Genomic DNA, 23,795 nt, shown 5'->3' on the forward strand with positions numbered 1-23,795 from the left:
CATTGAATTTCCCAGACGTTTGCTTTGATTGGTCACTTGTACTGCATCCAACCAATCACAGCCGTTGTAACGCAGGTAACGCGTCACCGAAATACATGTTTATGTATTTTAAATCTGCACACTTATTTCAACGTGTAGTTGGTACTCAGTGAAGAAAGATAAACCCTCTCGATCTCTGCTGGCGGAGGTAAACTCTGCTAGCATCCCGTACTGGTAAAACAAAAACACTGAGGGAAAACCCGTTTTTTCCGTGTTACCCATCATAGCCTTGTCCAGGCGATCTCAGTGCTCTTTGTTCAGGGGAACTGGAAAAAAAGCTGGAGATACTGACATACAGTGTACAGTACATGTACGTAGTACAGTGCGTGCATATAACTAGGCTGCTCACGATGGTCTGTCGTTTCCAAATGATGGGGGGGCACACATGAGAGGGGTTTAAATGTTTCATTCGTCTTCGATTCTCAGAATGGCTTCTTTTTCTGAACAAAAAGGTATTTCTCTTGTTAATATTCCGTCATTCGATTCCATGATGTACGTGCTAATGTCAAAAAGGTCGGTTTATTGTTTGCTCCATCCCCAAGAAAATATCGCGAGCGATCATACCCAGATAAATCGTGAAATGAAGACATAGTTTTATTTAAATGCCCCTGGCGTCAATAATCTTTTATAAATAAGTAAAGTCTCTAACAAACGGCCTGTCAGAGTCCTGACAACCGTAAGCCCACTGTAACTATTCAAGATTTTGACTTTCCTAGCTGGTGGGTGACACGGACGGAGACTTTTATTCAGTACATAAATGCCAGTCCAAAGACGGCGAAGTGTGACTTTCAGCCATCGGTCTTGACGCACTGGTGAGTTTTAATAGAAATCTTGCAACTCTGTTCACAACTTCCACCATTCCTTCTTAGTTTACAAACCCTGATCTATAATTTTAGAAGTTCTCGATCTATAATTTTAAAAAATATAATCAAACAACAAAAGAAACTGACAAATTACCTTTACGAGGTCTATGCAATGCGAACCTCCCTTTGACACCGAAGACAATGCATCCTTGAGTTTCGATTAAACCTATATTCAAGTTTCCAGATGAAAAAAAGGGTATCTTAATGCCTTTTAAGTTTTATAACTTTTGCAAATTGTAATTCCAGGGAGACAACCGGAGTGTTGCATTGATTTGTGAACACAAAGCCTTCTGTTTATTATTATTTTGTAATTCTCTTCATTATTACGTAAGTACACGTGTATGAACCCAGTCATAAATCTTTTCAATGAGCGCACATTGTTTTCCAAATCTTGAGCCGAGAAAAAACCGTAAACCGATTACATGGGCTTAGTGCATCATTTTCTTGGTGGATGACGTCGCAAGAACAGCGCCCTCTCATTTCACATTAACGCTGTCTACGTCTGCGCATATCTGCATCGAAACCGACACTCCCTGTGCTGTACCATGTTTTATTCCTCCATGGTTGGACTTGATCGCGCGCCAGCGGAGTCGACACAGTACATGTACGTGCAGTATCTGTTTCGAAGTGTGACGCCACTCCACTTTAAACCACGCCCACTGCACATGCAGATACACGACCATCGCAGGTACGTTAGTTCGCGGTAAATTGCCGTTATTTTTTCTTTTGATTTTTCGTGTCGAGTCATCCTGAAAGACTCTTTCACAAAAATTTGCAGCCTGAACAGTCTGACTTTAACATACCTTTATGTGTTTTGTGTCTTGACTCCTTACTTTCAATCGTCTGATCGTATTAAGAATTGAAGTTGACACATACAGCCTCGTTTTCAAACGCGGAAGTACGCAGATCGACGCTAAAAGCGTCGTATTGGGATCCCTCTATTATGAGCCAGTTCGCTGTATTACGAAAAGGCAAGGTCATAATAAAGTGCATATATCCACCCTCATAGACAGACTGTCATGCGTGCGGGCTCCTCTTCCCAAATAACTTCAGACGCGCCTGGGTTTAGCCATGCGCTGTTGAAATACCAAAGGGCTCATTTTTAAACGTTAATACAATTAACTTTCAAAACACCTCGTCACCAAAAAGAAAGATAAATTAGGTTAATATAATTATATATTAAGACTATGAAGTTGCACAAAATTGTCTCTTACGAAAAGCAATCGCCCTCAACATTTAATTTCTACTTTACATGTCAAGCGCAGACTTTGATAATTAACCTTTTCAATTTAACAATTAACCTTGTTTCCAAGACCATGCATGGCTGATGAGAACAAAACTAAATAATGTTTTGCGCAATGTTTAAAAAGTCTGGCACAACAGTTGCAAATCTCTAAATAGCAAATGTGTCTGTTAAATATTAAGTGAAAATGCCTCACGTGAAACAGAAAGTGTGTGTTGAGGCAAATGTTGTTGCCAGCCAATGGTGAGCGTTTTGCAAATTTTATGGCCGTCAGTGTATGTAAATAAAGGATCTATCGTTCCCACTGTCAGGCGGACGGAAACGGAAAACGGTCCGTTTCGCTCCGCCGCGATGTGTTGCATTTTGTCCCTTGTTTAAAAATATCATGCATATGTGTAAGAACGAGCCGCACGGGTGTGCGCTTTAAACTTCGCCGTCTGTGAAATCCTAGATAACGATTCAGCTGACCCAGGCAACATATTTTTCCTGCTAAGTTGCGGACAGGTGACTGACTGTCTTACTGCATCCACAGCATTCTCCTACTTCACACGAAAGGCGTCAAAATTAATTTTGCGATGATTCAAACAATCGCCCATTCCCGCCGCAAATTCGTCTCTGCTGTCGAAGGCGAAGTCGCTGTTGGTTACTGAAAGCACGGAACATCGGGTTAAAGTGTAACTGGCGTGGCGCTATAGCATAATGCCTTCATTGCGGCTGCTGCTTGCGGACGTACAACATCTACAAAGAGACACTTCACCAGCGTACACGGCGCGATGAAGGATGCCGTATACACTATTGCCTGTGATTGCAACGTGCAACTTAACTGCAGTTGAACACCACAGTTAACTAGTTTGTTTACTTTTACAGTGGGTGAACTTACATGTACATGTCGCACCATAAACAGATCGTTTAATACCAAAAAAATAAATACTCCATTGCACTTTGCACTTGACGTTTCTTGTCGACTGCTGTGAACTGCCAGCATTATAGGAACTGGAACACTCTGCTGGGTTCAAACCAAAATAGCATGCAGTAGCTGCGTATTTTCTTACACAGGCATTCAGCTATTCTGTCAGTATCGCTGGAATGTTGAAGCCTTCGAATAGCGTTAATGTCGGCAGTTGAAACCATGAGTAAATCATCAATTTCCGACTTGTAATGACTCTGCTTGATAGCGCCTTACACCATTTGTCAACCATAAAGGAAAACTCTACGTTGAAGAAGAAAAGCCTGTCGATTTTTTGAAAAGAATAGTATGGTCTTGCACAGAGCCATCAGGTCACCAAAAGCTTCGGACACTGCTTGAAAACCAGATATGGTCATTCTTTTCCTCAGCTTGAAGAAGACCCCGAAAAGGTGCCTTCTTCCTCTTCTCCTGTCTGTAGCTCTGGTGAATTTCTGGCTTGCAGTAAGGCTCGCAGGTACCAGGGTCTATGCGGACCCAGACAAGAGCGATGACCGAGCTGTGAACCGGGACGAGCCCGTTTTGGGACAAGACAGGCCAAGGCCGTCTAACAGCATTGCTGCTCCTTGCCCGCACTGGTGCCACGGGTTCCCCTTTCGCGGTATTATTAAGCGAACGACGCACGCCGAGGTGCCGACCGACGACAGCGGCAAAAAAAACTCCAAGCCGTACTTTCTCACGGCCGTGCTATCTGTCCGAATTTACGACTGGAAGGATAAAGCGAAGCTCAGCACCCGCGAGCTCATCCAGTGGCTGCGGTACATCAGCTACGCCGGTGGAGACCATGTGTATCTGTACGACGCTTACGTATACCAGAACGAGTCACAGAAAGCAGGCCTGAAGGATTTCATCGCCAGCGGCTTCCTGACGTACACGGACTGGCACCACCGAGCCACACCGTTCTCTCTAGGCTGGACCCAGGCCGGCGCCTACCTTGATTGCCTCGAGCGCTGGGGGAACCTCAGCTCTTGGCAGCTCGGGGTCGACATGGATGAGTACCCGTTCCTGCCGGCCGACCGCGAGCCCGGGTTTCTCGCCCGGTACTTGCGGGAGTTCGACACCTCTTCGCCCACAGCGGCCAGCATCTCCGAGCTCAGCATGCAGAACTTTCTCTACCTTGGCAAACCGCTTGACGTCGCCAAACACCCGATCCTAATTGACAGGATTTGGAGGCGGACCAAAGAGCCCGCAAATCACTTGGTCAAGCCTGTGTACAGGCCAGCCGCCGTGAGATGGCCTGATATACACCACAATTCACTGAAGTACGGGACCAGAAAGATTTTGCCTGAAACTGATCTGCGAATGAACCACTACTGGGGTGCGCGGCTTCAGAACTGGGGCGAAGACACGCAGGAAGTGCTGGAAATGACCATGGAGGACAGAAGTATGGAACCCATTGTTACCAACCTTTACAAATGTGACTCTTGCCGGCCTCCGTAGCTGTGAACCAAATCTGATTCTTCTGTATCCTTTGTGCAAACTACACGAAATCTTATTTTTGTTTTAATTCACTGAGTTTCAAAAGTAAATGATGCTGTTACATCCCACTTCCGGGGCGGAATCCTTAATTTAAGAACTTGGCTGTACCGGTACCACCGTGTCCATTCTTTTTGAATCCAGATAATTTTCCACTACTTATATCTATGTTTCATTTCAATTCAAGATAATGATTTTGTCGTTGTAGCAATTTGGCCGTTGCTTCACGTGTGCCAGTTTACGTACATTAAACACGCTAAATCGGAAAAAGTATTCATTTTTGCCTTACTCTTCTTGATTAAATAGGATTTTCCCGAGAATGGTATGTCTGATTGTTACACAATTGATGTTTAAAATGACCACAAGAAAGGCTTGGCGCAAGAGACACATACATTGCAATGGTATTGGAGAGAAAGTTGAAGCGGGAATTCTGGCCTGGCTCATTAAGGGTTAAATATTTATATTTACAACGTACAGCAGTGCAGCAGTTGAAGGGGAAATTCTGGTCTGGCTCATTAAGGGTTAAATATTTATATTTACAACGTACAGCAGTGCAATGCGTGCTAACCACTTTGCGAAATATAATATTATGCAGTTGTTTTAAGATAAAAAAAATATAGCTATTGCTGCGGTTGTTCCAGTCGTAGATTCTCTCATCTAGGGTTCGCGGCGAAAGCATGAACAAATTCTCATTTTTTAATACTAAAACGTCGACCCAAGAATTACTCTGTGCGGCCGCCATATGCCATGTCAAAGTCATGTCCTGAGTCAAATTTGTCATTATTTTCGGTTTCAAAATAAAACGGTAAATTGTAATGGCAGATTTAGGCCTATAGCTAGAATTTTTTCCGAAATGCGTGGAACCATTCAACACATTTTGACGAATCTGTTACGTGGCTCGAAAATCAGGAATGTATTCCGATATTGTGGCTTACAAACAGTTTTCAGCATTGGAAAAATACCGTATTTGTTGCTAAAGCTTGCCTAGTGTACTTATGGTGGTATACCGTTTCCGACACTGCGTTCCCGTGTCCAAAACTAATTTTCAAACGTCTCGAAATTGATCAAAGTTATTTGTGCAATTGAATTTCTTCCTGTTTCGCTGATTCATGGATATACTAATGTTAGAGAATATGCTCTACTTTGGGTTGTATGAATTTGTTGGCGTTTGCATTTCGAGCCCAATTTAAACAATAACAATAATAATTGAAAGCGATGGTAAAAAACAAATATAACCAGTCCAGGTCATGAACGTATGCAATAAACTATACGGCTCTCTTTTCTGCCTACGTAATTTGACTGTCGACGGTGTAATGTTCTTTCATTGTTTTTGCTGACCCCTTACACTTGCGGCATTTATTATGTTAAAACATCGGGCTGCTTATGTATATAAAATAAAATTCGTTCTTCTCGACCAACATCCCAACGAAAATAAGTGATGCGTGCTTATAATATATTGAGTACATTATGTACTTTATAAGCTCTTCTAAAACGATTTCACGTAAATTTCAAAATCACTTTAAAACTTGGCACTGTTTGCAAATTTGTAAGGGTGTTGACCCGGAATTCAGTCATAAATAGACAGTTTCCTGAACCCAATTAAGCAGGTTTTGTGCTGATTTCTGATTCCATATGTACCAATAGCATATAATACGCATAATTAAAAAATTGAACGATTTCGAGATCGAGGGTGGAAAATGTTTGTAGGTTATGAGTACCATTCTGAAAACATACCAGCTGTGTGCTTTTATTCAGCCAAAAACAAGTGATGTCAGTCGCACAAAAGTGTAAAATGACTGCAAAACATGAAACAATCAAAATATTTTTACAATTCAAAGTGCTTTGTTTTTTTAATTCTTTATTTAGTTTTTGTCGCTACGCTATAAGATTCTGTATTCCATAGACGGAGGCTCCTATATTAGTTGTAGCTGAGTCTTGTGACGATAAGTAGAACCATCAAACTGGCCTTTCACGGTTGTTCAGGAAGAACTAATTAATCTATTGTCTATGAAAAAATAACTGTCGGTACTATCTTGATTAAGAAAACAGTCTCAATGTTGATGCACACCGTGTTCGTGAATTAATGAAGTCAATCTGGGCCGTATACGTGCGCGCTTGTTTATCCAAGGTTCGGGCTCCGGGCATTTCGAAACAGATGTGAACTTTGAATCCGCGTATAATCATTTCTTTTAATTAAATAATAGCATCTGAAAAAATTATGTTAAGCTGGAGAGTGAAAATGTCAAAGTACAATTACATCAGCCTGAATGGTAAGTGGACACAATTTGTTCTATTATAAAGGGCACATTTGCCCACGTTTCACGTGAAGGCCAACCAGCATGCAAGCAACCTGTGCACTTACGAACAAACGATTCATGTGAGACGTGGTGTCGCCATTTTTTTATCGGGGGAGGGGGACCCTTCTCAACCAACCGAATTGCGAAAAAGGTACAAGCGTTTTACAATAATGTAAACATGGCGCCCTTAAGGCAAATGAAGGTTTTTGTCTGCGGTGCATTATTTCTACAACGCTCTCCATTTAGGGATTTTGCAAAGGGTATACACTGGCAGTTCATTGATGTGATCAAAGCGAAAAGCTTTTAGCAAATGGCTACTTTTGTTTTGGTTTTATTCAGTTTAGTTTGTCTTTTAACGCCCTTGCTTTTTGCCAATCTCCATCTTTATCTTTGTTAATCTGTGGTTCTCCAAACGACTAAAAAATGCAACGAAGTAGTAAGTAAAGAAAAATCCAAGACATAAAATAATACAGGTGTAAGGGTTGCTTCAAAACTGGCTTTTCTGTTCAACACACCTTACAAACTCCAGATCACCTAATCTATTAAACACCTGATCAAACTCAAATTTTCCTAACTGAGCAATTGTATTGACTGGCTTCCCCGAAGCTGCTTTATAAATGGTGACATATTGAGTAGGAGAGTGACTGGAGCGTTTTCCAGTCTCCCTAAAAGGTTTAAAACAGCTTCAAACATTAGAGTTCAGGTGTATTCATTTATAAGATTATGTTCATAGCTTTCATTACTGTCTTTTCAATCAAATATTGGAGTGAATTTTCGTAAATGCTTCTTCATGTGTGATATCTGTATTTTGCCTTTTTATGCGAGACATAATCAGAAAAACACGCTGAAGAAATAACACACTGCATTTTTCTGTTTTTTGTTTGGGGGGGGATTTTAGGATTATGCTCAGGAGAATGAAGATTTGGATTTGAGACTGTATCTTGACTTTGGGACGTTTTTGTCGTTTCTTTGTGGTGTTGGTTGCGTGTTCTTGTTTTTATTTTTACTTTGGCTTTTTATTTTGATGGTTGAGTTTACGCTTTTGTGGTCACGCATTTCCATTTTGCCAATAAGCAAACCGTTTTCCTGTGAGTAAGCGTCTCCAGCTTCCAGATGGCATTAATATTATTAACATCTCCACTTGTGTTTTATGGTGACGATGTACATGTGTGCTAACAGCTTCTGCAATCGATTTATCAATGAAGTCTGGACGGGAGTGGGATGATTTAACGTCTGTACATGGCTGTTGGAATAATTTAGCAACTGTTGGAATAATTTAGACTGTTGCTCGCCTCACCAACGCCAGCTGTCCATTTGTGCCGGCACTGAATGGTGCATGGTATGCTCGCCACGAAATCATCCCTGATCCGAGTGGATATATCTTCCCTGCGCGGAAATGCACAGGACAAGGACATGGATGGGATGGGCCTCATTCGTATGAGGGGCGCAGCGCTTGATCATGTTTCCTGAATCTATTTTATATATACGGTAGACTGTTAAAGGGAATTGTCCCCGACTATTTTATGGTTGCATTGCATGCCGTTCACCCTGCCAGTCATTACTTCTTGTTTTAATGTGGCCCACCACATGAAGCTAAGCTTAGTCACAAATTATTCATCAGAGCACACACACCTATTCATCTGTAACAGAGTTCAATTAAGTTGATGTCATACGCAGTGAGTTTTTCAGATTCTAACTCTCAAAATTTTATCTCACTTTCAATTTAGTTACGAGTTTGGAAAATAAAAGGTAATGGAATTATGGAACTATGCATTTCTGCGGGTAGCTGCAGAGTAAGCCAAGTAGGATGCAGGTTGAGTAGAAGGGATAGTAGAAGCGGCATTTTTGATGTATGAAAGACGGCACCAACCGATTTCGCATCACTTGCAAACAAGTAATTACTCAGCATACTTTTTTTTTTACATATGTTGCCTAATATCTTATAGGTAAAAGCTCCAATGTAACGTAATGAACAGCCTGTAAGCAGATACTACACTACAAAAATGGTGGTGTTAAAATCGACACTTTTTGGTGTTATCAGATGACGACATTATACGGTGTTACTTTAACACTGTTGGTGTTACTTCGCACACTTATAAATGTTACAAAACACTGGAGTGTGCTAAAGTGACACAAAATAACACCCAAACTTTAACAACAGTGAAAAGTGTTGGTGCAGTCCTCTGATAACACCGGAGGTGTTAAATATAACACCCCAGTTTTTGCAGTGTGAGAGCTCGTTGGGTTTTGTTAACATAATAAGACAAATATAAGGCATTCTAGTTTAAAGCATTTTGTTAGAGGCATGCAAATAAACATTCTGACTGCCTTTAGATCATCTACGGCGAGATTAATAAGTTACTAAAAACACTGAGAATATTTCCTACAGGAGTATTAAACTCCAAGTGCTTGCAATACGCTCGCAACTATTTTTCGAACCCGAAAAGGACCCGGCTGGAACGCCAACTCTTCGATATAGTCACTGGTTTTCTGTTGTTTTTTTTTAACATCTTTTGGTTATTTTGACAACAGTTTTGCGAAAAACTGACATACCATTCTTGCGAAACGCCCAATTCTCCGAGTTAGGTCGGCAAAACCTGTGCTTTTGTTGGTGTGCGCAATAGAGGGATTTCACATCAGCGCGTTTTCTTAGGCACAGTTTTTCTTCAACTTTGTACTCTTCTTAAATGTGTGAAAACTATCTTACACTCCCATTTAGTAAAGCGCATGCAAAAACACGCACTTAGATTTATCTGTGCTTTCGTCAACAATCCAGGGCGCTTTTACTGTGATGTCATCGAGGGAAGACATAGTTCATGATTGTGCACAATTTTTTGTAAGTTGTGCACCCAGAATTTACTTCTTGAAAACATTTCTGAGAGAGGGATAAAGAGAAAACTTCGAAAATATGAAAAGTTTAGCGGACGGGGGGAGGGCAGGTTACATTTTGGGGCTGTAACTTTGGCTGCATCCGAACCTCTAGTCTAGAGCTAGGTCTAGGTCTTTGCTCCTTTGGAAATGCGTGAAGATGCGTAGACAATAGACCTATAGCCGTAGCTCTGGAAGCCCATTTCGGACACGGCCTTTGTTATGTTCACATTGCTCCAACTGTATTTCTTAATAGCGCCCTCTCTCGACAGGTAATCTGAGAACCATGCTTCACACTCATGGGTCGAGATAAGGCGGCCTGTTCTTGACGCGGGTTTCTTGTTCTCACGCTCGAAAGAGGGGAGAGAACTCATGCATGTGTTTTTGTTGTGTAGTAATAGTGCACTTATTCGCAGCTCTTAGTGTTTTCTTGTTTTGTTATGCAGTTTTTCTTCATGTCAATGACATCGTCATCCAGTGTGACCAAATATGAAAGCGCCGGACCCACATACAGAGCTATGTCATCTTGACTCCCATTTTGTCAGTGATTGGAGTTCGGCTGGCTGCCAAGTTTTGATTAGAAACGTCTTAAGGAGGGCACTACAGACTTCGTTGTTGGACGGGGAATGAAATAGACTCCAAAAATCACCTTTTCTCATTGTCAATTTGGGGTTCCTCGGGGGAAAGAGCATGCGCCCGCTGCTCCCCCCCATCCCTCCCCCGATCCGTCTTTGTCACCCACCCATCAACCGGCACTGTTTTTCTGCACTCCTCGTAGGTCACGCCGTTAACGAAAAAGGCAAATAAAAACATGACAAAACAAAACAAAAAAAAAATTGCCGTCACAAGCGGCTCATCGTGTTAAGTTCATTTCTGGCTGGGCTTTCTCTTGCAAGCACAGTTGTCAAGTTGCGAAAATCTCCGTCCTACCCTTTCTTTGGACTGACCGCGAACTGCCTAATGCGGGCCGCGAAACAGCCTCAAAAGCCTTGAACTCGAATCACTCGACAATCGTTCACGATCCGTCGTTTACAGCGCTGACTATGTTTCATCATGAATATCTGCACGCTATTTTTAGCAGTTATTGAGCAGATGTCCTCAACCATCTGCAACCAATTTTTTATTCTGTATATTTGTCAGTGCTGTATTTTTCCCGAACGAGTTGTTTTGTGAAAAAACTGAGACAGCTGTCAAAGCCAATACTTTTCAGAGGGGCGAAGCGGAGAACGCTTTAAAGGAATATGCCGATAGGCCTATTCATCATTTTCAAGGAGGGGAAGAATCTTAAGAAGACTTCAGATGGTGGGGTGTTACTTGCTCATTATTATGTGGCAGAGGGTAGGGGAATACGTGCACAAGGTGCTGCATGCTGAGGAATCTGGTAACCATGGTAACGCTCCCGCCGGCCATTGTGCAGTGGCTCCCGCCAATGGAGGTGAGCGTTGTGGCGTGAACTCCATACAAAATAACACTCAGTTGGTGTCTGCCATTGAAAGGGGCCATCGGAAGTGTCCAGTGACAAGCTGGTCCTTTTTTAATTACAAGCTGCATCGAGCCCCTCTTGCCAGAAAGTGTACCCTAGGCTTGCCTCAAAATCCACATCTGCTCGGCGTCCCAAAAGTGTCTACGGCACCGCAATTTCCTGGTTTAGGTATATCCTTAAAATCCGCCCCTAATTTAAGCAGGCATTCTTCATTTCTATATGTGTTTTTAAAGCCATTCTTACCCAAAATTTAACATTGCCGGCAAGAAGAAATGACTTAATTTACAAGTGTAAATTGACAGTAATTCCCTGAAGTTGTTTATATACATTTTGAAACCTCTTAACCTTTTATAAAACAATACATGCTGTGAACGTTTATGGAGCTGGGGTGATGGACTGAAAATTGACACCAAGTGGCTTAATAATGTCAACTTGTCAATAGAATTTTGCAGAGTTGGTAATACTTGACTCCATTATGCGCTGACCTACTAAAGACGGCATAACTATACACGTACTCATTACTTTGGGGGTTTATACGCTATTTTATGTGTCTAACATTACAAAACTACGTATAAGGCGCGCACAGACAACTCAGGTTAATCAAATATTTCAAAGTGACACCTTTTTTCACATTATCCAAATTATTCAACTTTTTTTTCAAGTTCAAATTGCAAACCCAAGTACAGCAACAAAAGTTACATGTACTCGAGTGAGATAAGACCAATTATTTAAGCGAAATTCATGATGTCACTTTTCATAATAATGCAAAAACCTTTGGAAAGAAAAAACTTTCTGATCGGATGTGCAAATTTTAAATAAGTGTCTAAAAGCTAAACAACGTAAACGGCATGTAAGACTACCGAAATACATTCTTTTTAATTACAGTAATATGAGGCAATCAGAACTCCTAGGCCAGCAGTGATTCGCATCAGTCAAAGGCCACTTTAATAATACTACCACCAATAATAATTGAATTTATGCTGTGCTTTCTCCAGGACACACCTGTTCGTAATTCATTACATAGTTAAAAATAGTAACTAAGTAGTAACCAAGATTAATATAAAAAAGACCAACACACGACAATCCAAAAAAGAAAATTATAACTGAAATGAAACAACTAAAGTATCATTAGCTGTATATAAATGTTCTAACTAAAAAGAACCCATATCTAAACTTGTAAATACATGTAACCTACACAGTATAACTTAAAAACACACACAAAATGAGCGAATGAAATTCTATACTATACGCCATACAGCATTAGGTCCCTCCCCAAAAGTTAAGAGCGATACAAGGATTTAGAATTACCAAATGCTTGAAAGTTTTTAAGTTTAGTTTTAAAAGAACACAATGAGTGGTCAAATCTCATGTCCGAGGGCAAGGCTTCCACAACCTAGGTGCTGCTGAGGTGAAGGCGCGGTCTCCTAAAGTGGACTTTATGAGTAACGCAGGGTTCAACATTAGTATTCCAAGAACATAAAATTACGGGGTCTTTTTGGTTTGGATTTGTTTTTACAAATGGTCTCCAAATCAACCATACACCAGTAGGCATACCTCTCTTACGTCTTATATTACAAGGTATTATGGGGAAATTAAGAAAGAAAAAACTATCACTGGAACATTTGCTTGCTAAAGAGTAAAAGCGATTCAAGATATCGTGAAGCCTTTTAAAGGGGTTCACTGTGTTTATAAATCAAGGGAAACGCGCACCACATTAAGGGACAAAGTCGAGGCGACTATGATAAACCGTGTTCGAAACGGGTTTCCAGAGCGACAACAAAACCTGATATTGTGTATAGCGTGTACCTGCGTATATTCAACAGATGAAGATTCAGATGCAGCCTTAATGCGCCTTTCCATATGTACGTTCTTGGGTGCTTTGCATACACGAAGTGTTGTTACACTTTCACGGACACAAAAATCGACCCCATTAACATAACACAGGTGTGCGCGCCGGGAGCGAGTTCGAAGGATACGCAATGCTTCGCGCAAGTGTTGACGAGCATTATGGACAGGCGCCTTTACCTAGGCCAATACGCACGGTGCGCTATGTACGCCGTCGTGCGTTGTTCACACTTTTCACATCGAACAGTTGAAGACCCATTATTGTGATGCTTCCGATGTGGGAATCCGCAGAGCCGAACTTTACCCGAGGAACACAAACGATGATACTAACGTAATCGTCAGTACCAGGAATTTTCCGACACTGTCATAAACTCCAGCCGCGCCGTTGTCCGTATCCAATTCATCTGCGGAGAGGATAAAAATTATCGATTACACAAAGATCAATTATACTGATTAATGGACTGCAGTATAGTCTGTTAACTCTGTTACGGATATAAGCACTGAGAGGGTCTGCTCTCTTGACATCACAGTCGTGTTTTAAGTTCGAATGGCTGCTAAGACTACAATTGGCAGTCGGCAAACTAAAGAACATAATTCACAAAATGTTGAAAATCCCATGCAACAATCAAAACGCCAGTTATTAACACACGCACTATTAATACTACAGGGAAGTCCTATTCTTTTTAACCTTAATGGGACAATGCCCAGTTTAAACGAATTCAAAGGAAAAATCGAAAACCATCCAAATGGGGACATTTCTGTAAACTAAGGCCGCCCACATACAAGTTCTAGACAACAAAACAGTGGCCTATTATGCAAACGTTTCGATTTCTTATACTTTGCTAACAGATATTGCCGTACGTATACACCATTACTCTCTCCAACAGACACACATGTAGACGAACATTTTAGGCTAGGGCCGGAGAAGCATGTTCCCCAATAGGTCTACATGTATATTGTAAGGGAACAATGATTATGGCTTTTCCCCTCTTCAGTATCTTGCTGTCTAACTCTAATTGGCACCCTCTTCACCCCAAAACCCGTATGCAGCAGAGTGCTTAATACCTTCAGCAACTAGTGCAAAGTGAGCACATGTAATTGGATACGCACTTTCTACATCATAGTGGCAATGTTTACTAACAAAACTGGTAAAATTATGGCTGGCCGTCAGTTCAACCGAAAAAGCAATTAATGAAAAGTTGAAAATCCCCCGATTCTAAAAACATCAAAATACAAAACCCGCCACTAAAACAGTATACATGTATATGTATATGTGTCCAAGACATAAAATAATACAGGTGTAAGGGTTGCTTCGAAACTGGCATGAAGACATGGGAGCGTCTACGTTCAATAAACAAGAACCCAGAATTAAGTAAAACGGCACCCAGTCACGCTACTTCGAGGGCCTTACCCAGGCGTGGGAACAGATCGTTGTTCCAAGTTTTGCAAACGTCTCTCTTGAGGGCGCTACCCGTGGCCAGGTTCACGTTGAGAATCTTATAGTCTAAGGATGTGGTGTTGAAAAGTGGCCAGAAGTCGCTGCCCGATTCCGGCTGGGAAGCGTTGGTGTTCAGACCAGGGTTCCTTTTTCAAATGAAAAACATGTCCATGGTGTTTTTTACTACTTATAAACCATCCACGTTGGTGTAATTCTGAGAATAGGCCTACTACTCTAAATTATTAAAGTCGAGCTCGGGCGGCCTGTTCTTGACACGGGTTTCATGTTCTTGCGCTCGAATGGCGAGAACATGACCCAAGAACACTTTCCTCGGAACAGGTTCACACACCACCTCCTCGTCTGAGTTTTACACGAACACACGGAAAAATTCGTGAGATTTGCTTTTTGAAAAGCTGCAAAAACTATCGAGATGGCTTACAAAGCTGAATGCAATGGAAAGTTTTGCGAAATTGACATAATAATTTTCCATGAAAAATATGATTTTGTTTAATGGAAAAGAAGTTAGCCCAGTTATGCAAACAATAACTATCGAAGAATGCACAAGGACGTCGCCATGGTGCATGTTGCTTGCACGATAAACCGGTTGTACGTTCCCGGCGTTCGAGCGGCCGACCCACGAACAACAAATCAAGCTGTTCCTGAACATACGAGAATAAGCCGCCCGAACTCGGGTAGGTTAATTGATCACTATGTGCATTCCAGCACTACAAAATGTAGCCGTGTCCACACCGGGCTTCCACGGCAACGGCTACGGCTACGGTGGCGCGATAGACCAAACTTCAGACAACAGATTCGAATGCAGCCGGTCATATTGTCTCACGTAACGTCTCACGCTATGCCACAGGTGGTACCGCACTCACATGCACATTCTTTGCCTTTGGCAAATCACGACACCCTATTGGTCCAAGAAGCATAATGCAACGCACGTGTACCACTAGTTTGGTGCCACCGCATTAATGACTTATTTTTGGTCGGTGAATTACACCCCATAGGGCCCAAACTGTATAAACGGTTTTCGGTATGAAATTAGTCCTACAACTGCGATAAAGTACGCCTAAGGCCGGCACACAACATGATTTGAGGACCATTATGGAATTCTACGAGCAAAATACTTTATTCTAGTGGGAAACTTTGAGACACTTGGTGGAAGCAAACAAACCGGTCAATTTTACCAGTTCTGTGCATGCCGGCGTTGCACTGCCTGCGTAGTTCTGAATATGCGCAAGACTGCGAACAGGGATGTCCGGTATGTCAGCTGCCACCAGCGTCTCAGCAAAGTCTCCCGTTCCCACCAAAACGCTGTGTGCTCAACTCACCCAGTCTTGGCAAAATTGGTCCAATACTTCATGAATTTGACTGAGAGCTCCTTCTCCTCGTCTGTCAATTGCAGCCCACGTGAGAACGCCGTACCGAAGACGAACGTGATGTCCTCACCATGGGTTGCCCCTAGCCACCCGGGACCGTTCCCGTTGTCGTCGTCAAACACTGACACACTCGGCGTCTGGGTGACCTGGTACAGAAACACTGCGTCGCCTGCCTGGGCGTGCACGCTGGCTGCCCGGTTCGCCCCGCAAGCGAAGGCGTAATCCGTGTAGAAGTTGACGAAGGAACGGAAATAGTCCGACGTCTGTGAATCACTGTATAGCGCCATGATGTCGTCGACTATCTGCTGATTGGAACCACCTATATGTACAGAGGGGTAGGAGAAAATATTATAATCGGTTATGCCAAGGAATAGTACTGGGCTATGCCATCATAAGTTAAAGCCATCATAAGTTAAAGCTGATCTTTGTCCAATAATACCAAGAACCGTATTGCTTTATTTCTTGCCTCGATTTCAAAACCCAACCGGCCGGGTACACCATTTCTACCTCTATGGGTAAACGTTGTCCTTCTACCACGTGATATGTTATTCTACTCTCGTTATCCATCTCTGTGCACGAGTGCAGTATGTTAAGTGACCATGGATAAGGCTAGAAACAGAATCAGGTTGGGTCATTCGATAAATACTTGGCACTTGGGTATTTAATTGTATTCTGAAGAAGTGCCCTTCATTGGCATGATGTGTGTCATTTGAACAACCATTTTTAAAGCACAATATGCATCAAGTCTATGCTTACCAAAGGTGGAGGTCAATTCGTAGCTGATAAGTTCGCGGCAGGTATCCCGATTCATGAAGGGTGGGTCCTCGGAATAAAAGTACTCTGCGTATAGAGGGTTGAGGGCGATGTAAAACGTTCCCTCGTCTGCCATGGAGCCAACCAGAATATCTGCAGGGCTGTAGCGGCCAGCCGTGTAAAGGTCGTCCGGCGTGTCGTCCACGAAAGCTCCGTCAATAACTGGCGCGCCGAGAAAAAAGAGCTTGGAGGTGTCGAGAGAAACGTGGACAATTAAAGGTAAGCATTTGTTCATTCCGATCTCAACAAAGGTTCAACAGTATCAGCTTTGAACAAGAAGAGTGCAGTCCTTGATTTACTATGTTTATCTGACTATTCAGTTGACTCCGCGGGATGACTCGAAAACACGTACATGTACTCTATAGTTGACCTTTTTGAATCCTTTTTGGTAGCGAGTTCTCAATATCCTGGTATCTATATATACGTAAAAAGCTAGCTCATTCCTATCCAAGCCAATCAAGGGGGGGGGGTGACCGTCAAAATCAAGACATACATGTACATTGTAACTTCAACTGGCTAAAGTGCTGGATTTTGCTCGCTACCCTGTGTATATGCAATGTAAATTCTATGTCAACTTTAATGATTCTTGACAGATTAAATGTAATTACATTATCTGCAGCCGATTTTACGTCCAACATGTTCTTGGTCCGAAGGCATGACACCAGAGCCGTGCTGTCTGAGGAATCACAGCCGAGGTTTCGACCGAGCTGAAAGGCCGTGTTTCGATTTGCATCGGCATCTTTCTTTAGAGCCCAAGGCGAAAAGGCGGTGCCGCTCTAGCAAAAAATACAAACATTATGTCAGAAAAAAAATTGACACGATTGACTCGCTAATACATGCTAGAAATATTTCAAAACTCTTCTCGTTTTAGGAGGGCGAACAGTTCTAAGTTGTGTTTAATGTTCACTGCGGGTTTTGTGGCTCGTTACGATCACGTTGAAGAAATGGCGAGTTTTTGCGGTGAGTGGAGATATTCCTCTCTGTCGGCCAAATCATAGATTTGGTATTGCTCTACACTAGTAGATGGAAGGTCTGAGTCCATTGGACGTCTGGTCGGTCAAACGGCCATTTGGTCGGTTGACTCATCAACCGGTCGAATAGACCTCGGTATTGATGACGCTAAACTTCGTTTACACGTGTACTTTCCTACTGGGCTCAGTGGCCCGTGGAACCCTACGGGTTCCATAGGAAAGTGCACGTGTTAACACAGAGTGACGTCATCAGTTTTTACATGTGTAGGCCTATTACTAGCAGGTCAGCTGCTTTGTCAAGCTGTTGCTCATTAGCCGATTGGGAGGCCAGCACGCCAGCCGGTCGATTTGCCGGTAGAGGGTGTGGTCGGTCGGTCAGCCGGCCGATCAGCAAGCATGAAGGTCTGTTGGTAGTAAGCACAATCGTTCTTGTCACCTACCCCCAGCACATTCCCTCCGTTCTCACCTGCATTACTGCCCGGTTGAACAGTCCGGCAGTCAGCTGGGACAGCACCAGCCAACTGACGCTAGCTGATCCGGCGCTCTCGCCGAAGATCGTGATACGATCCGTGTCACCGCCAAAGGCTGTGTTTTAGCAAAGAAGCATCACTGATCACAAATAAAAGAAATGGGAGACTTTGAGACGCATGGTCGCGCATGGTGACGCAGACAAACGGGTCCTTTTCCGCGGTTTTGCGTGTGCTCAGAACTAACGCACATGCGTAGAATTGCACGCCGCGCATGCCCACATCAACCAAAAGACCGTTGTGTCTGCCGCCACCAGGCGTCTGAAAGTCATTACCATAAATTTGCATACCAGACACGTGGCAGTCAAGGTGAAATCAATGCTCAGTGATGGAAAGAAGAATATCTACTGTAATGAGGTCTACCTGAACGTTCTATTTTTAATTAATGAATTTTGCAACTGCACGTTCCGTGTTAAATGATCAAACAGACGACCTCGTACATAAAATGCTTCTGATGTGCCGCACATTTCTTTCCACTCAAGTTGCTTTGGAAAGGAAGATAAAGTGAATATTTCTACTAAAAAAAAGAGCAAAATACGAGATAAAGAAAAGCTTTCATACAATATCCAAATCGCAAGATTTTGTCTAACCTGCTATGTTCTGCTTGATCCACTGTAAGGCCAAAACTTGGTCCAAAAGGCCCAAATTTCCTGGCAAGGCGTCGTCACCTATATTAGATACGACAATCAATCATACAAAAGTTTACCTGATACAGGTTAAATACTGTCAGATTTAGTTATGTACATGGTTTTATCGATTTTACACATTTTCATGGCCGACGGTCTGATAACATTATTACCGCTTTCTAGGGGATATCAGTTTTGAAGTTTGAGAATAGAGGAATAAACACGACACGAAAATAAGCACGTTTTAGCAGATTAATGATACAACTTTTATGCGCCCATTAGGAACGGAAAATTTACCCCAACTACCGGTATGGCGCAAAGGACTGACGGTGAAGGGCCTGTGGGTATGAGCCCCAAGCTGCACCGTCCCAAAAGAGGGCGCACGCGCAGTTTTCCAAGCAACGGAGGCTCCTTTGGTGGGCACTAAACTTCGCTGGCTCGCAAACAACTATGAACAGCACGCGTTACGGTCGCGTCTGTACCAACAAAATGAACAGTATCCATAAACACGGCTCTTTTCAACCGATGAGGGGGTGCTCCTGCTGCAGGCCGATACGCTGCATGTCTGTTTTAACGACGCCAGCGATTTGTGGAAAGGCTTTTGGCACGGAGTACCGAAACTTTCCATCTGCTGCGCGTTAGGTCTTTGCAAAGTACAGTTAAAGTACCAGCCCATAACCTGAAGTCGCGAGGGTGGGGTGGACACAAGATGGACACTTGCACGTACAGTGTGATGAAAAACTGTGCCGATTTCCACGGCAGGTTATACATGTAAATTATGAGTCTACCTGTACTAAGGAACCCAAAGACGCCGAGGCGGTAGTTGATGGAGACGAGGATGACGTCACCTGTAGCCACCAGTGGGATTCCGTTGTAGCTGGGCTCAGAGGCGCTCCCAACGGCAAACGCACCCCCGTGGATCCAAACCATCACGGCTGCACCACCAGACTGCGAGGGAAAAGAGGAACACTACCAGCATAAGATCTATGCTTAATCCTAATGACGTCAGGCAACTAGCTTAAACATAAGTGATATGGTGATTGTAAAAAATGATGCGCACCATGCCCCGAATTGGTTTGAAGACCGCTTTTTTACTTCACATCTCTTCTTCTCCAAGAAAAACAATGTGTATAACCTCAACCGTTTCTGCGGACACCAAATTTAATAGATTCCACAAAGCCCTCGATTCTCTGAGGGATCAATATTCTACCACAAAGCATCGATCCCTTCGGATTTCTATTCGACAGTTAGAACTCAGAGACCACAATTAGGTTGCTTGTAAATTGCGTCCTGCTACGGTTTAATATGCACAATTACCAAAAAATACAACATCATCCTGGCTCAAGACTAATAAACATAATTTCTGACTTTTGCCCAAGCCATGAAGTCAAACATTACAACAGTACATAAATGATCTTTATGTTCCTTTCACACGTTATAATCAATAGAAATAAAAAGTCGACTGTCCTGGTACATTTCTGGAGTGTGTGTGCATACGTGTCTAATTGAGGACTACGCAGAGTTCTAGAACGCGAGCGTGTTGCATATAATACATGTATTATGTTTATGAACAGCGCGTCCGCATTAATAAGAGAATGAGCAATGTGCTTAGCCGGTTAGAAGGACCGGATCAGAAGAATGGACGCTGATGATGCCCAAGTTAAGTGCGAGGGCTTAAGATTTTGCTTATCTGCAACCCCCACCATTGCCTGCTCGTATCCAATAGTTACTGTGGACTCTTGTTTTATCACCTTTTTCAGTTATATCGCATGCAAGGGCGGCCCTAGTTTGCAAATCCTCCTCTCGGCCTAGTGCTTTTCGAGTACTTTTGTCCAAATGTAATGTTTCCACACCTGCTATAAGTTTAAAGTTGTCGTTTTTGTGGTCTTTTTGTGCATTTAGCATCCAGTGCATCTGGAATCCAGGTTTGCTCACACTGAACGAATCAACCAAAAGTATAGCATACCCCCAAAGTACTCCACTATCGGGGGAGCGGGTTAGTGTGTTAGCGTAGCGGTTCTTTCCTCGCTTTGCACCAATGAGGCCCGGGTTCGAGTCCCGGCTGGGCCCAGGCTTCAAGTGCATTTGGTTTCCAGTCCATACTCGCTCTCACAGGTTTTCTCCGGGTGCTCCGATTTCGTCCTGCCTCTAAAACTGGACCTTCTGCCTAACTCCGCAATATGACGCTGATTAAACGTATAGTTTAAAGTAGCCTGAGTAGCAGAAAGCGCCATTTACAGGTATAAAACAAAACAACATACTCGACTACCACACTGCGACTGTGAAGTCGAAAAGGAGGGGTCTTGTGTTATTAATAGATACCTAAAACGTCTTAGCTATTCCTATTGGTCGAGAGCCCATAATGTGGCCCATTGGTTGATAAGGCACCGGCTGGTGCGTATTACGAGGCACAAACGTTTGTTGCTAATGCAAGATGCACTGTGCGAAAGGATATAAGTTGTAAAAACTATGCAAGCAAATGTGTTTCTAGTAGTAAGAATGTGAGACGACAGTGTGAGCACAATTGATGGTACCCTCAAGTCTTGTGCTAATTACAATTTTGCATGAATGGCGTTTTCACATGTCCCTCTTTGGTTTAGTCAGGTGCATCGTGTCAGCACCGATGTAGAGTTTAAGAACTTGTTGCGGCATACAATCTACCCATGGAGGAAAGACCATAATTTCCTTCCTCGACCATTAAACCAACCCTGTGGTGTATAATTATGATCAACCAATTCCTCTAACAATACGGTTATTCCATTGCAGTTACATGTATATAAGCAGTTGATGCTTCTACACTGCAATGACCACGGGCTGAGATTTCTTGTCACATGTGGGGGGGGGACGAATTCTCAAAGCTCAGTACATGTACATCCTCCATCTCCAGTGAGATCATGACGCCAGGCAAGTGCAGAGTCGGAGGTGCAGACCACGGAAAAGTGTGGGGGTGATGATACTGGTAATCCCCCGCCCGCCCCCAAAGTGTGTGTGTGGGGGGAGGGGGTATATCCCCATCCTCCCCGCTGGATATCCGCCCAATGAACATAGTATACGAATGTCATAAACGCCAGTTATTAATAGTAATTATGCTTACCCTGAGTATTACAATTTGTCAGAAAATTCCAGGTGTTTTCTACATAAATATTTCCATATTTTCCACAATAAAGTTGACGTTTGAGAACATGTTATTGTTTTATGATGGCCAATAAACCATTGGAGAAGAAAATTTCATATCCTTATAAGGAACTCCTCTAGGTAACTACGTGTAGGGCCTACATGTACGCATACGTGTACTAGGCGTCCCATCGAAGCTGGAATTGTTCAAGAAAATCTCCACGTCCCATATCCGACAGGGTTAGCCTACTTCCATTATTATAGGACTCCGTAACTTGTCTTTGTAAGACAATGGATCAAGCTTTGATGAATATTAACTTACTATAGCAGGTCTAGGTGCATAGATGTTCAAATATAAGCAGTCCTCGCTGTACTGGGTCACATAATTGGTCTGTGGGCAGGCATCCCTGAAGTACGTGGCGTTGTATGTACCGTTCCACGAGCCTTTCGCCTGCGGGGGCTGGAAGCGCAGCGGTCCCACGGGCGGCTCGGCGAACGGCACCCCCTTGAACACATCAATGGTCTTGTTGACGCCGATGAACTGGGACTCCTGGAAACTCTCAGACATGCCCACCACGACTCCTTGCTCGACTGTGACCGTGGGCTGGGTGGCGGCCAGCACCACAAATGCGAAGAGCGTTAGGAAAATGGAACATATGAACGATTTGGAATCCATAACAAATTTAAAATGTTCCACCGATTGTGTCTACCATACAAAATAGAGACCATACTCACAGGCCTTGAAGAGCAGGTACGCGACAACGTTGTAAAAAGCTACTCATGCGTGAACCAAGTACTGAACAGTTGCACGCAATCATAAAACGGGTGTGTACGTATACTGTACGGTATGCGGTGCATGGTTGAGTTTACATAAGTAAAGGTGATTAAATACAGCCCCTCGTTTGATAGTCGCTGTACCCAACCGGTCAGTCCATGATAAGGCTCTCGGATCCCCTGAGGATCAACAACGGTTTCCGGTGAAAGGTGGTGTTTATTGGAACTGTAATCATCCACAATTTACGTGCAAATCAAAAATGTCTCCATGCCACTTCAGAATGAAAATTGAGCGCAATTTTTACATCTAAAAAATTAAACCCTACAAAACAGTTAGTGGAGGTGCATAAGCCTTTTTCGCGTTTCATGCGCATGATACACAGAAGATTGAAAAGAAGGGAACAAAATTCATGATAACAACGTCGCGTAACGTTTGGCGATTGGATGCTCGCGTTAATAATTATTGTAGACGATTTTGTCCCCCTTTAGCTTTGTCCACTTACTCGGGCGGGGGCCGTAAACTCAACATGGTGAAGGAACGGGAAATTGGCTTAGATATAGTTCACCCGCACCACAGCAACGACGACAGTCTCGACGTCTTCAGTAACCATTCTTTCCACAGGACCATCAAGTTCAATTGGGAATATTCCCTTCTTCGGCTGCATAGTCTTGACTTCAGCATCCGAAAAAAACTGTAAATGTTTTTGAGTGGCAAAAATGACAGAACATCCTCCATTTTTGCCTTAATGATAATGCTTCTTATAAAGTCAGCATATATTGTTATTTGTGTCTGATTGGTTGTAGTGATTATGAATAAAGTACTTAATTTGTATCGCTCGTTTAATGGCGACAGTCTCCTTGCATAATCGTACTTAGTCAATAATTCTATCCATGGCATTTTAAGTGTACCTCTGTCGATTGATAACTGACAGCATTAATTATCATTATTTTCAAAACACTTCCAGCGATTACCATAACTGAAGTTAAAGACTCCGGACAAAAACAGTCATGCACTACCAAAACAACAATTTCATCCTCTCTGAATTCTGGATTTACAGGGAAAGCTTCA

General features: G+C 42.9%; 2 protein-coding genes across 3 annotated transcripts; one reads left to right on the forward strand and one right to left on the reverse strand.

Annotated features, from left to right (window-relative positions):
- The first annotated feature begins 1,287 nt into the window (after positions 1-1,287).
- Positions 1,288-16,359, forward strand: LOC110973325 (uncharacterized). Of its 2 annotated transcripts, none has more exons than XR_015428110.1 (2): positions 1,288-1,590; positions 15,928-16,359. XR_015428110.1 is itself a non-coding variant. In XM_022224028.2 (2 exons), the coding sequence occupies exons 1-2, from the start codon at positions 1,448-1,450 to the stop codon at positions 4,547-4,549; spliced, it is 1,212 nt and encodes a 403-aa protein (XP_022079720.2). In that variant the 5' UTR covers positions 1,365-1,447; the 3' UTR covers positions 4,550-6,650. The 2 variants fall into 2 exon arrangements, 1 of the variants encoding a protein (XP_022079720.2); XM_022224028.2 differs by lacking the exon at positions 15,928-16,359 and adding an exon at positions 3,481-6,650 and having other exon boundaries at positions 1,365-1,590.
- LOC110973520 (carboxylesterase 5A-like) lies at positions 11,240-22,737 on the reverse strand. The gene is made up of 9 exons (XM_022224399.2): positions 22,275-22,737; positions 19,627-19,786; positions 18,803-18,880; positions 18,152-18,270; positions 17,323-17,490; positions 16,658-16,898; positions 15,854-16,220; positions 14,490-14,662; positions 11,240-13,482 (listed from the first exon to the last, which is right to left on the reverse strand). The coding sequence occupies exons 1-9, from the start codon at positions 22,626-22,628 to the stop codon at positions 13,379-13,381; spliced, it is 1,764 nt and encodes a 587-aa protein (XP_022080091.2). The 5' UTR covers positions 22,629-22,737; the 3' UTR covers positions 11,240-13,378.
- Between the last annotated feature and the right edge of the window lie 1,058 nt (positions 22,738-23,795).

This window comes from Acanthaster planci, linkage group LG17 (assembly GCF_054643075.1).
Source record: "Acanthaster planci isolate LZ-2023a linkage group LG17, COTS_SCS, whole genome shotgun sequence".
NCBI classification, from domain to species: domain Eukaryota; kingdom Metazoa; phylum Echinodermata; class Asteroidea; order Valvatida; family Acanthasteridae; genus Acanthaster; species Acanthaster planci.

Bases quoted from the DNA above. Each gene is read 5' to 3' on its own strand.
- LOC110973325 (XM_022224028.2), top strand. From the start codon at position 1,448: ATGTTTTATTCCTCCATGGTTGGACTTGATCGCGCGCCAGCGGAGTCG. The intron at 1,591-3,480 runs GTACGTTAGTTC...TCTTTTCCTCAG, and splicing joins CAGATACACGACCATCGCAG to CTTGAAGAAGACCCCGAAAA.
- LOC110973520 (XM_022224399.2), bottom strand. From the start codon at position 22,628: ATGGATTCCAAATCGTTCATATGTTCCATTTTCCTAACGCTCTTCGCA. The intron at 19,787-22,274 runs GTAAGTTAATAT...TTTCCCTCGCAG, and splicing joins ATGCACCTAGACCTGCTATA to TCTGGTGGTGCAGCCGTGAT. The intron at 17,491-18,151 runs GTGAGAACGGAG...ATTTTTTGCTAG, and splicing joins TCAACCGGGCAGTAATGCAG to AGCGGCACCGCCTTTTCGCC.